The sequence below is a fragment of the Erinaceus europaeus genome, chromosome 8 (assembly GCF_950295315.1).
Source record: "Erinaceus europaeus chromosome 8, mEriEur2.1, whole genome shotgun sequence".
NCBI lineage: Eukaryota > Metazoa > Chordata > Mammalia > Eulipotyphla > Erinaceidae > Erinaceus > Erinaceus europaeus.
In genome coordinates this window covers 17,534,199-17,548,382 of record NC_080169.1, presented here as the reverse complement: position 1 = coordinate 17,548,382, position 14,184 = coordinate 17,534,199, and the positions used below count along the sequence as shown (strand labels likewise).

Here is a 14,184-nt window from a genome sequence, read left to right as displayed (position 1 = left end):
GTTTTGGTGTCATGAAGCTTCAGTAATGGCAAAAATAAAACCAAAGGATATCACTAATAGGGGTGAAGGATTTAGAAAGGGGATATCACCCTCCTTTTCATAAAAATATAATATTTTACTATTATTTATCCAAAGAACACAAAAATGAATATGTACTTTATATCCACCTTAGCACTATTTATAATAGTCAAAATTTAGAAACAATCTGAATGTCCAAAGTCAGGTGACCGGTTAAGAAAATTGTAGAACTTCAAGCCCCTGGTTCCCTACATGTAGGAAGGAAATTCCACAAACAGTGAAGCAGGTCTGCAAGTGTTTATCTTTGTCTCTCCTCTCTATTTCTCCCTCATCTTTCAATTTCTCTCTGTGCTATCCAATAAAATAGAAAAAAATGGCCACCAGGAGCAGTGGATTTGTACTGAGCCCTGGTGATAACCCTGGAGGCAAAAAAAAAAAAAAAAAGGAAATTGTGGGACATATTCTCAGCAAAATACTAATCAACTATAAGAAATGATGAAATCCTTTCTTTTGCTACCACTTCGGGTGGAACTTGAAAGAATCATGCCAAATGAAATAATCCAGAAGAAGGGTGAATGTTAAATGACTTTACTCATTGGTGAGACTTACAGGGGGGGAAAAAGTATGAGAAAATACATGATAAAACTTAAATTATCTATGATCCACCCCAGAATATCCAAGGACTCTAAAGGGAGAAGTGGGAAGAGGTTTGGAAGGGGTTTGTTCATCTGGGAAGGCGCTTGCTTTGCGATGTGTGTAACCCAACTTCAAACCCCCAGCCCCTACAACACTAGGGGAAGCTTTGGTGTTGTGGTGTCTCTCTTCTCTCTTTGTCTCTCCCTCTCTACAAAGAGCAGTGAAGCCTTTGCAGTGCCCCCCCCAAAAAAATGTTTTCTCTAGAATTTGAATCTTAATTTTTAGTCCTCAGCATAGTACACTAAATCATTTATAAAAGTTGGATTTCAGGGAGTGGGGTGGTAGCGCAGCGGGTTAAGCGCACGTGGCGCAAAAGCGCTAGGACTGGAGTAAGGATCCTGGTGGAGAACCCGGCTCCCCACCTGCAGGGGAGTCGCTTCACAGGCGGTGAAGCAAGTCTGCAGGTGTCTATCTTTCTCTCCCCCTCTCTGTCTTCCCCGCCTCTCTCCATTTCTCTCTGTCCTATCCAACAATGCTACAACAATAAAACAACAAGGGCAACAAAAGGGAATAAATAATTTTTTAAAGTTGAATTTCAATGCATAGATAAATGTCAAACACCATGCAAAAATGAAATAACAACTCTAAAAATGCATTGACTTAACCTGCTTTCGAGAGCTAACAATCGGTCTTCTTCAATTCAGAAATTACTTCTCCTATACACTCCTGGAAACTTATATAAATATGTTCGTGAAACTCTAAAATAAAGTGTTATTTGTTTAAATAGTTCCCTCTTTTTAACAAACTTAACATACTTGTTTTTCAGTAAAGGGTAATTGCTTGGGTGTTCTTGAATACATTTGTTTCTTAATAGGAGAAAACATTTTGACTCATTTATTGTTTTAAAGATATATTTTATTTATTACATATGAGAGAGTGTTTCACATGAAACAGAAGAGTGAGAACAGTATTGTGGAATAGGTAGCACTAGGGATGGGACCAAGAACCTTAGGCATACAGGTACAGTGATCTAACAACTGAGTAGTTTCCTTGGCTATGACTAATTTATTTTATATTATTTACTTATTTATGTATTTATTTTTTTTTGCTGCCAGAGTTATTGTTGGGGCTTATGCCTGCACATGATTCTACCATGATGGCAGCCATCTTTTCCTTTTTCTTTCCTTTTCCTTTTTTTAACAGACAGACATAGAGAGTAAGAAGAGCAGGAGTGGTGTGGAGGAGGCACACAGATTAAGCACATACATTACTATGTGCAAGGACCCAGGTTCAAGTCCCCACTCCCCATCTGTAAGGGAGATATTTCACAAGCAGTGAAGCAGGTCTACAAATGTCTACCTTTCTCTCTTTCTCTCTCCTTTTCTATCTCCCTCTCCCCTCTCAATTTATCTGATTCTATCCAATAAAACAGAAAGGAAAAACAAAAAGAAAAATAGCCACTGGGAGTGGTGAATTCCTAGTGTTGGCATCGAGCTCCAGTGATAACCCTGGTAGAAATTAAAAATCTTATTTGAGAGAGAGAGAGAGAGAGAGAGAGAGAGAGAGAGAGAGAGAGAGACTGACTTCCAGCAATGCTCCACTACTCATGAAGTTTCCCTCCAGCAGGTGAGGATGAGGGACAGAGCTTAAATCCGGGTAATAGAAAGGGTAGATTGTGTGCTGCACTGGGTGTGTCACCACTCAATCCTAACTCATTTATATTTATTTTTGAAGAAAAACTACCAGATGATTTCACTCATGTGTGGAATACAGATAACTGAACATATGAACTTTAAAATAGAGAAGTATAAGCAATGTGATACACTGCTAAAAAGACACTGAACTCTGGAGCCAGATCATCTAGGTTCCCATCCCAGTCCTGCAAAGCTATTAACCATGTGACCTGAGATAATTTTTGTGCCTTTTTGTGCCTTTGCTTTTTAAAAATTTTTAATATTTATTTATTCCCTTTTGTTGCCCTTGTTGTTTTATTGTTGTAGTTATTGTTATTGATGTTGTCATTGTTGGATAGGAGAGGAAGACAGAGAGGGGGAGAGAAAGACAGACACCTGCAGACCTGCTTCACCACCTGTGAAGCGACTCCCCTGCAGGTGGGGAGCCGGGGGCTTGAACCGGGATCCTTCCACCTGTCCTTGTGCCTTGCATGGCCACGTGTGCTTAACCCGCTGTGCTACCGCCCAACTCCTGTGTCTTTGCTTTTTCACGTGTGAAGTAGGAGTTATAACAGTAAATATCAGGACTTTTTAAAAAATTAAATTATTTTTACACACTCTTAGTGCACTTAGAACAGTACCTCACTAAACATGAACTTTAATAAGAAAGACCCTGGAGGCTACCAAAATACTTCACTTGGACAGTGTGAGCAAAGTCGTTACGAAATTGACCCCCACTGCAATACTGTGCTAATGAATGCTTTCGTGCCATTCTTTCTCTCTATTCCTCTCTCTATCTGCACACTCTCTATCTCTCTCTATTCCTCTATCTGCACACTATCTCTCTCATTTCCTCTCTCTATCTGCACACTCTCTATCTCTCTCTCTGCCTTTCTACTTCTTTGTCTTTAAAAAGTCAGGCAGGTGGGATGCACCCAGTTGAGTATACACATTACAATGCACAAATCCCCGGGTTCAAATCCCCAGTCTAAACTGCCAGGGGGATACTTCACTAGCAATGAAGCAATGCTGCAGAGCTCTCTCATGCTCTCTCCTTCTCTGTCTTCCCTTCCCCTCTCAATATCTCCTTTTCCTATCACATAAATTAATTAATTTTAAAAATGTTTAAAAGAATGACCCTGGAAATAACACATGTATTTTAACCACTTTGTTGAGGAAATGATCATTTATAAGACTATCGTTGTAATATGTCTATAGTTTCTTATGTCCCCAAGATAATTGTCATCACACCCACCCCTCGACCAATTCGCATCTCATCCACCATAAGACGTTCCCTATATATACCGCCTACTGTATATATAGAGAACTCACTTCATTCTAAATGAAGTTAGGGGCCTAGAAATCAGAAAGCCAACAGAAAGGGAATGAGAAAATGATTTATACAGAATCTCCCAAATTCTCAGAAAGGATTTTTTCCCCATTATTTACTTATTTATTTACCTAACCAGAGCACCACTCAATTCAGGCTATTAGTAGTGCTGATGATTAAAACCTGAGGTCTTCTCATACACTGCGTGTGTACTATTGCCATGCTACCTCCGTGACCCTAGTATTTTTTTTTTAATATAATTTTTGGGACAGTTTATTTCTCCAACTCCAAATGTAGACTGTGTATATTGATAACTACAATTGTAGGTGAATGTAAACACCTCCATCTCTCCAGCGGCCAGAGGTCCCTCTGTACTCTCCAATACTTTCATGTAATTGGTGTTCAGCATGGTAATGACTGTAAAGGTTTTAAGCCAGCTTCTTATATTTTGAATACATGACTCTCTGCATTAAGGTTACCTACAGTTTTCCAATTTATTTTAGTGGAGCAATTTTATGTTTCATTTTTCTTCACTTGCCACTACCTATGGAGACATTCTGTTTCCCACGACTTGGACAAACATTCATCCTATATGCTGCTGGCTATCTTACAAAACACAGGACAGAATTCACAATGAAGAATTGTCTGGCCCAAATATTGAAGATGTCAAGATTAAGAGGTATTGGTCTACTTAGAAGTAAACAAATAAAAGAATAAATGCACAATCACCTCTCCATTTGTGAAACCGAAAAAGTATAAATCAGAGAGTCGGACAGTAGTGCAGAGGATTAAGCGTACGTGGCGCAAAGCGCAAGGACCAGCATAAGGACCCCAGTTCGAGCCCCAGGCTCCCCACCTGCAAGGGAGTCGCTTCACAGGCTGTGAAGTAGGTCCGCAGGTGTCTATGTTTCCCTCCCCCTCTCTGTCTTCCCCTCCTCTCTCTATTTCTCTCTGTCCTATCCAACAACAACGACAACAATAAAACAACAAAGGTAACAAAAGGGAATAAATAAATATTTTTTAAAAAGTATAAAGCAAAATGGCACACCAAAGATTTTCCTCAAGCAAAGCAGTTTCAGTAATCTGTGGTCAAGATGCACAATTAACTAATGGAATGGTTTGCAGCATTGTAAGAGGTCACTAAAAGCAGGAGATAAATGGTATTTAAACACATCTGCATTTAAGTAAGCAATGGGACGCCTTCACCAATGGGATGGTATGATGGTATAATGTTCACTACACTGAGTGCCATTCAAAAGCCACATTTTTGACCAGCACACAAAAGAAAATATTTGGGTTTTGTTTTTGCTACATGTTGCCAGCAAAATAAAGTGCTTTCATTACTAGTTCTTCATCTTCACACTTACCCATCTTTACCACATCAAGGTCTACCCAAAAGACTCAGAATTTCAGGTTGGATGTTTTAGTTTTGGGTAACCCTTCAGTCCTATGTTGCCCTCTTTGACCCCAATCACAAAAAAGGACACTGGAGAAAATCCATCCTAACTGTTGACCATATCCTTCAGATGAACAAGAAAAAAAAAATTTGGTTCTGCTGTGTTTTTTTTTTTTTTTTTGCACTGATCCTTATGCAGTCCATAGCTGATGCAGTTACATTTGCTACAATTTTATTTGCCTTTTCATTTTCCCCTGTGATTGGTCATATCTGATCCTTTGGATATCATGAATATACTTGAATAAAAATGTTTTTTTTTACAGGAAGAGATTAATTCTTTCCCAAGGACCAATTGGCAGTAAACCTATAGATACAAACTTCAGGAGGAGTAGGGAACTAATCTGTTTAGAATTCTGTATGTTGAGCTAAACACGTCAATCATGAGATTGTCAACTATGTTCAATCATTTTAAAAGTACTTACCAAGGTCTTTAATAAGTGAGAGAGCTTCCCATGATATAAAGGCTCCACCACCATCATCCATGGCACCCTGGCCAACATCCCAGCTGTCCAGATGTCCACTGACCAGTACAACCTACAATAATAAGAAGACAATAAAATAAAGCCAAACAGAAATTATATCAGAGAAGGAACATTTATAGGTGTTCCCAAATGCAGAAATGAAACTTATATTTTATCCCTTTTTATGTCATAATAGATTTGTGTCATTAGTAGTGGAAAACTTGGTATTCACAGGCATTATATAAGAAGTAGTCTAAGGTTACCCTAGCAGTAATAGAAGTTGTCATCTTGTACTTCTCTTTATTGATATAATTTGAAAACTAAAGAAAAATAGTTTATTACTGATAAATGTTTGACAACTTTATTATAGAATTTATAAAGGACATGACATAAAAATGAAACTCAAAACTTCAATCATATTTTCAATAGTCCCAAATTTTTCTAGACACATAATAAGTATGTATCAAATTGAATTGAAAATGAAAGAGCAAGAATAATTCATTTAGAAATTATTATTTTTGTTTATTATAAATCATGCTGATTATTATAGAATATTCCATAGTAATGTTAGTAATTCCATAGTATGCTGAATACTCTGGAATACCAAATTAAAATATCAGTTTAAAAAGTGCTTTAGTGGGGATTTCAATTTACCTTAATGTTAAATAAATTTATAGACTACATCATCAATTTTAAATCACCATAGGTTTCAGTTTTTTCTATGAAAATATTTCACTGAAACCAAATTTTATGGACACTTTTTTTTTTTTACCAGAGCACTACTCAGCTCTGGTTTATGATGGGTCAGGGGATTGAACCTGGGACTTCGGAGCCTCAGGCATGAGAGTTTATTTGCATAACCAGTATGCTATCTACCCCTGCCCTATGGACACTTTTTTGTCATTTCCGGGGCTTCACCACTGTAGACAAACTCTATCAGAGAAATAAAGAGGGAGAGTGAGAGAGAGAGACAGAGACAGAGAAGGAGAGAGAGAGAGAGAGAGAGAGAGAGAGAGAGAGAGGCAGGGGAAGACACCACAGTTCTCAAGTTTCCTTCAGTGTAGTATAGGGCCACGTCTGAATTTGGTTCATACATGTAGGAAAGTGAAATATTTCACCAGCTCACAGGACACATTTTAAATAAGGACCAAATAAAATAATGTGTGTGTGTGGGGGGGAGGTGGCTGCAAAGTGTCACAGGAGTAGGGCACTGACCTTGGAAGTAGGAGGTGTCAAATTCAGTTTCCAGTATCCCATGTACTACAGTGACTCTCTGTTATTTTTCCTCTCTATCCTTCTCTGTCTTGTTATTAAATAAATAAAATATTTTAAAATTAAAATGATTTTAGGTTTCTAAGACATTCCATGAACAATCTGGTTTTTATGTCTAGTAAGTAATATATAACTCAAATCAGAATTATAAACAAAAATAAAAATGTACTGAAAAACATACAATACTTTTGTCAACGAGGAGTGAGCAAAGATTTCTTAAACTAGGGGACTAATCAGTAGCGCAGCAGGTCAAGTGCACATGGCACAAAGTGCATTGACCAGGTTAGCAATCCTGGTTCAAGCTCCGACTCCCCACCTGCAGGGGGGGCTTAGCAAGAGGTGAAGCAGGTCTGCAGGTGTCTCATCTTTCTTTCCTCCTCTCTCAATTTCTCTTTGTCCTAGCCAGCAACAATGGGGGCAGTGACAATACCAGTAATGATAACAACATCAAGGGCAACAAAAGGAAAAAAAATAGCTTCCATGAGCAGTGGATTCATAGTGCAGGCACTGAGCCCTCAGCAATTACCTTGGAGACCAAAATTTTTTTTTTATTAAACTGGGCACAAGAAGCACAAACTATAGTTTATAGACAAAAATAGCCAGTTAGGGATATATATTGACATCTATTTGTATATAGCCATATAAATATATTCATAGAGTGATAAGGCAATCCACTTAAGAGTAAATACTCACAATGCATAGATGAATTCCTACAAAGAAACAATAAAAATAGGCAACTGAAAGAAAAAGGAGCCCAGACTTGTATTACCCACAAAGATAAACTATTAATAATTATATGAAATGATACTGTTTCATTATCATCAGGGAAGAAAAAGTTACCTTTAATAAATTTGTAAAAGGAAAAGTTATATGAAAAAGACAGAAACTGACAGATAATAGTGAGGAGGGTAGGAGTCACATATTGTTGGTACAAATGTATTATTTACAATGACTACAGAAACCAGCTTATCCACTAAATTTGAATGTATACACACCCCATGGCCCAGCAAGACCTGTCCTAGAAACAGATTTACAATAGCTTAGTATATGTATACTGTCCCCAGAGGAGATAAACTAGACTTTTCATAATTAATAAAATGTTCAAAATTAGTCAAGTCATGGGCCCCTTGGAATATACCTAATATTGACCTACTAGCTTTTTCCTGAATAGAGACCCCAAGTCTCATCTGCTATATTCTTGCTTTTAGTTTCCTGATTATTAAACAGTTTGTTCTGCTTTGTATCTCTTAATGCTTTTTAGCCACCAAACTACAGATGCTACAATGATGCCAACCTGACTTCTCTGGGCAGATGACCCCAGGAATGTGTCCTAGAACCCCACCTCCCCAGAGCCCTACCCAACTAGGAAAAAGAGAGAGAGAGCCTGGGAGCAGGGACTGAGCTTTCAATGCCCATGTTCAGTGGAGAAGCAATTATAGAAGCCAGACCTCCTACCTTCTGCACTCCATGATGGTCCTGGGTCCGTAGTCCCAGAGGGAAAAAGAATAGGAAAGCTTTCAGTGGAGGGGATAGGATATACAACTCTGGTGGTGGGAACTGAATAGACTTGTACCCCTCTGATCCTATGGTCTTGTTGATATTTTTATTTTATAAATAAATAATGTTCATAATGCCTTTATTCTCCCTTCAAATGCCCCTTAACAGTAGAATAAGTTGTGCTTTATTCATTAATGAAACACGATACAACAGTAAGAATGAACAAACACAATACATGATAAATGTAGATGAACCATGTAAATGTAATAAAGAATGAAAGAAGTCAGACCTAGAGTAATACATTACATACACAGGAAGGAGTTACTAGTTTGGTCAATACTGGACTATATACAGCAAGGTACAAAAAAAAGGCTAGTTAACTCTCTTTTCAACCACCAGGTTCCAGATGCTAGCATGATGCCAAACAGACTTCCCTGGACAGACAACCTCACAAATGTGTCCTGGAGCTCCGCTTCCCCAGAGCCCTTCCCCATTAGGGAAAGAGAGAGACAGGTTGGGAGTCTGAATTGAAAAAAAAATTCTTTTTTTTCCTAATTTTTTAATTGTCTTTATTTATTTATTAGATACAGACATGCAGAAATGGAGAGGGTAGGGGGAGGGAGAGAGGGAGAGAGATAAACAGACACCTGCAGCCCTGTTTCACCACTCATGAAGCTTTTCCCCTACAGGTAGGGACTGCGGGCTTGAACCTGGGTCCTTATGCACCGTAATGTGTGTACTCAAGCAGGTATAACACCACCTGGCCTCTTCCTCTCTCAATTTCTCTATGTCCTATCTAACAAAAAAAAAAAAAAACAACCGAACAACAGACTGACCAAAAAAATAAGAAAAATAAGAAAAATTAAAAAAATTGAAGACAAAGAAAAATGGCCAGCAGGAGTGGTGGATTTGTAGTGTTGGTACTGAGCCCAGCAATAACCCGGGTGGTAATAAAAAATTAAAAAAAAATCAAAACTGAAACCAAAGTTGAGCAAACTTTCCTGAAGGTTAAAATAAAAATACCTCATGATTTTAGCACTGTAGGATTTTTGGTCTGAAGTATTGGAGTGACCTCTTAAAATGTGTTCTACCCCAAGCAGCTGTGGGAACTCCCATTAACTGTATACACAGACAGACCCAGCCTACTATGACTTCATCTCTGCTGTCACAAAAAAGAACAACACACCAGATTAACAAATGGACATATAACAAATGGATTCTTTCAAATGGAAAAAAAAAAAAGGGTGGGAGGGGATAGAGAAAAAAAACCATGTTGCAGAAAATTCTGATTAAGAATGTGTTGTAATCCCATGATGAATGAACAATGAGTGAGCATTCTCTCCATTCTTGGAACCATTTTAGCAAGAAGTTACAGTCTCAATGATAATGAATTTCACTCCCCCAATAACACAGAAGAGTAACTTAATCAAGGCGATTATTATTTTATTCTAAAGACTTTGTTCAGAACACTGAAGTTGCTTTTACAATCGTGGTTCTTTATGCTTACTGGAATACTGTTGTTCTCCAGTGTCACCCTAATAACTTAATTTTTAAAAATACCTGCTTTATGATACTAATAGTTAAATACTGATTAAAAAAAAGATTCCTTTGAATTATGTGAAGCTAAATGATATCCCATCAAGAAGGAATTTGGTATAGAGTACAATGGAAGAATGATTATGAAACACAATCAAAATTATGGGTGACTGTCTAATATGTAATCAGTGTTATGAAGGTTAACAAAGCAAAGCAAACTCACAATTCCTTCCATTAAGGTAAGGCAGAAATGAATGCTAATTGTAATACATGGGGGCTGGATGGTAGCGTAGTGGGTTAAGCACATGCGGCACAAAGTGCAAGGAACTGTGCAAGGATCCTGGTTCAAGCCCCCAGTTCCCCACCTGCAGGGGGGGTCTCTTCACAAGCGGTGAAGAGGTCTGCAGGTGTCTATATTTCTCTCCTCCTGTCTGTCTTCCCCTCCTCTCATGTTTTCTCTCTGTCCTATCCAACAACAGCTACAACAACAATAACAACCACAACAATAACAACTACAACAAGGACAACAAAAATGGGAAAAATAGGTTCCAGGAGCAATGGATTCGTAGTGATGGCACTGAACCTCAGTGATAACCCTAGAGACAAAAAAAAATTGTAATACATTTGGAGAGATAGAGAAAACTCCAGTTTCATGTAAAGGAATCACCTGATCAAAGACAGGAAGATGCACAGTTCTTTTTGCTATTTCTGTTACCAGATGGGAAGACCCTAGATTAATATATGGCCTATAACCAACGTAAAGGTGGAGCATCCACTTATCTCCCAGGTAACATTCCGTGAGGCAGATAGAACAACTTACCAGTTCCCCATTTTCAAGCTTCCTTTCCCCACCATATCTTCCAAATGCAATAAAAATTGTTTAAATAACATCAGCAATAGTACTCACAAAACATTTAGAAAGGCAGAGAGGGAACTCTGAAATGTAGAGTGCTATCTGGGAGGCACACATGAGCCCTGACTACAAGAGACTCCAGTATTGAGGAGAAAGAACAAATAGCCCAACAGCAAAGTTTCGGAGGTAAGCCTGTCAGAACGGCTATGGCTCCAGCCACTTGCAGACCAGCTCTGAGATGGAGAGAGACAAGACATACCAGAACAAGAGCAGACAGAGAGCAGCCCTGAGGACAAGTCCTTCACTTCTTTATTTCTGGGAATACATGGAGACCATGAGTCCAAATAAATTACACTACTTTCAAGACAAGTAATAACTGTGCTAGTGAAATAGCTCACCTGGATAAATATAACTGCTTTGCTATGTAGTGACCCAGGTTTCAGCCCAGCTCCCACTGCACTGGAGGAAACTTTAGTGTGGTGGCTCTCTGTCTGTCTATCTATCTATCATCTATCTATCTATCTATCTATCTATCTATCTATCTATCTATCTATCTATCTACCTATCATCTGTCTACTTACCATCTATTATCTATCTATCTATCTATCTATCTATCTATCTATCTATCTATCCTCTATCTATCTTATCATCTATATACCTATCATCTATTATCTATTTACTATCTATCATCTATCTACCTATCATCTATATATCTACCTATCATCTATGTATCATCTATTTATCTATCATCTATATACCTATCATCTATTATCTATTTACTATCATCTGTGTACTTACCATCTATTATCTACCATCTATCTATATATATATATCATCTATATACCTATCATCTATTATCTATTTACTATCTATCATCTATCTACCTATCATCTATATATCCACTATGTATCATCTATCTATCTATCTATCTATCTATCTATCTATCTATCTATCTATCTTTCTATCTACCTATCTATCTAATTTGTCTGCATATCTTTTGGATAACATAATGGCTCCAGAACTTTAGTGGTAAGTGTGCTAAATCAAGGAAAACAAGGAAAAATGTCTACATTTTCTCACATTCATAATCTTGATGCTAAAATATGAAATAGATACTATGTGCCCTAAAAACTAACAACACATCAAATGTAGTTGTAAATGTCTGAAATAACTATGTTGAACAGCATACTGAATACTATTGTAATGACCTCAATATATCTAGCAGATACACTAAGAAAAGATCAATAGTGGATTCAGCCTTTTCTTTTTGAGTGTAAACCATTAACCCTCCAATAAAATAGTAATAAAAAAAGGGAGCACCAATGCTGTGTCTTAATTATCTTGTTGGCATGCCTAGTTTTAAATTCTTAATTGGGAGCTGTTTAGGCATTTATATAAATGTGACAAGTTCTTATTGTTTAATCCTCAAGTAGATGCCCACTTTGAAGCACACTTTTATTTTCACATGTATTGATTAAAAACCTGGAAGACAACTCTTTGATAGCTTTGTTCTTTTCTGATCTTGGTTTTCTTTGCAACTGCTTCTTTCTCTCAGTCTTATTTTATCTGGTGTTTTTGAAGAGGCATCAAGAAGAATGTTAGGGCTGCAAAGTTTGAAGTCTAATGCATTTCCAGACACAGGAAATCCCCAATAAATTTTTTTCAACAACAAAAATCATGAGGTGAAAAAAAATCTTCAAAAAGAGGAGGAAAGGAATGTTCATAATTTAGTCTTCACAAAATAAAAAAGCCAAGAAATGATCTAATCGTGGATATTAGTTATGATGAGGTCGTCTGTGGAGGATTGAGCAGCAGAAGATAGAGCTAGGAAACAGGTTTGGGCTGCAGCTGTAAGCACTAGGATCTCATAAATGATCTGGAACTTTCTAACAGGAGATTTCGGCAGAAGTTTAAAAAGTAACTAACACATTATAGAAAACCTTTGGAGAGTTTGTCCTTTGGAGAGTTTCTAAAATAAGGTACAGTCCCAGGTCTAACAGCTAAACAGAGAAGGAAAAAATATCTCAAGGTTCTATCTAGCCTCATAGTCAATGGCAAGCAAGAGTTTTTCTTCCATTCTAAACACTGGGGGTGAGAGGAGTTGTACTTTGAATAATCTTCACTACCTCAACACTGTCTTTTCCCTTTTAGCATCTCCTAGATATTCTGGCTGTCAAGATGTTCCCACAATTTAGAATCTAAACATAGGTGAGCAGTTGTTTCTGGAGAACTTGGTGTTTTTGTTCCACTTGTTGGAGTCAAAGCATTGGGTTTCAGAGAACAATTGCTGAATGTATTGTGTATTGTCCAGCACAGACTAAAGTGAGCATATCTGAACAAATACTGTCCTACTCAATGAGCAGCCTAGGTGGTCTACAGAATAAAGGTTCCTGGCACAAAACAGTGTGTATAGAGACAGCATAGCAAAAAGCTAAGCTCCTCTTGAACTGACTTATCACCAAGCTTTGTTTAATGAATCTGTTAGGTGTTGATAGCCAGCTTCTTTCAGAAGAAAATGGATCATATTTCCAAATGCTTACACATAACATGGAGCTGTTTCCATTCCTCCCCTCTATGTGCAGGGTAGTAGCAGTGATTTCATAAAAGAAAGACAATGCCTGCACCTGACTGTATTCTCTAAGTACATTATTGAGGTATTTTTCAGAATAAAGAAAAGGGCCTAATTTATCTGTGGTTCACAGGAACCAAGACTTAGCTAGGTTAATAGATTATTAGACTGCAGTGCTTTTAGAAGAAATGTCTAAGGTTGATGAAACACTTGTGGATAGAGGCGTGACAGGTAATGCTTATGCAAGGAAATCATTCTGGTCACATGGAGACAATTAGGCTTCATTCAGAAGTCATGACTTGTTGCAACTGGAGGTGATAATCAGTTAAGTGAAATAATTAGATTCCTGAGGATTTTTTCTACTTTGGACTAAGCAATGACAGTACAGCTTGTCTCACTTGAGAGAATCAGAGTAGTAGAAGAACTGAATTGCAATATTGTGCTGCAACTTCTTGAATTGGAGGGAAATGAGAGAGAATGAGAGAGAGAGATAGTTTATACCACATCTGGCTCAATAACATCATTCTCAAGGTCAAGTTTAATTATGGTACAGCATGAAGCATCTCTTTCAATCTTTTATTATCCTTACAAGTATTCACTTACTATACAGGCTTTTGCTAAGGAATAAAGGATTTTTTGCACAGGAATAAAGGATTTGGGGAGTCAGGTGGTAGTGCAGCGGGTTAAGCACACGTGGAGCAAAGCAAGGACCGGCATAAGGATCCCGGTTCGAGCCCCTGGCTCCCCACCTGCAGGGGAGTCACTTCATGCAGGTGTCTATCTTTCTCTCCCCCTCTCTGTCTTCCTTCCCCTCCTCTCTCCATTTCTCTCTGTCTTGTCCAACAACAATGACAACAGTAATAACTACAACAATATAACAACA

General features: G+C 37.8%; 1 protein-coding gene across 1 annotated transcript in view; it reads right to left on the bottom strand.

Moving 5' to 3' along the window:
* CPQ (carboxypeptidase Q) overlaps positions 1 to 14,184 on the bottom strand; it is a 512,842-nt gene that overhangs the window by 196,572 nt on the left and 302,086 nt on the right. The window contains exon 5 of the mRNA XM_007532254.3: positions 5,536 to 5,647. Coding sequence (XP_007532316.1) covers positions 5,536 to 5,647 — 112 coding nt within the window. The remainder of the gene's footprint in view (positions 1 to 5,535; positions 5,648 to 14,184) is intronic.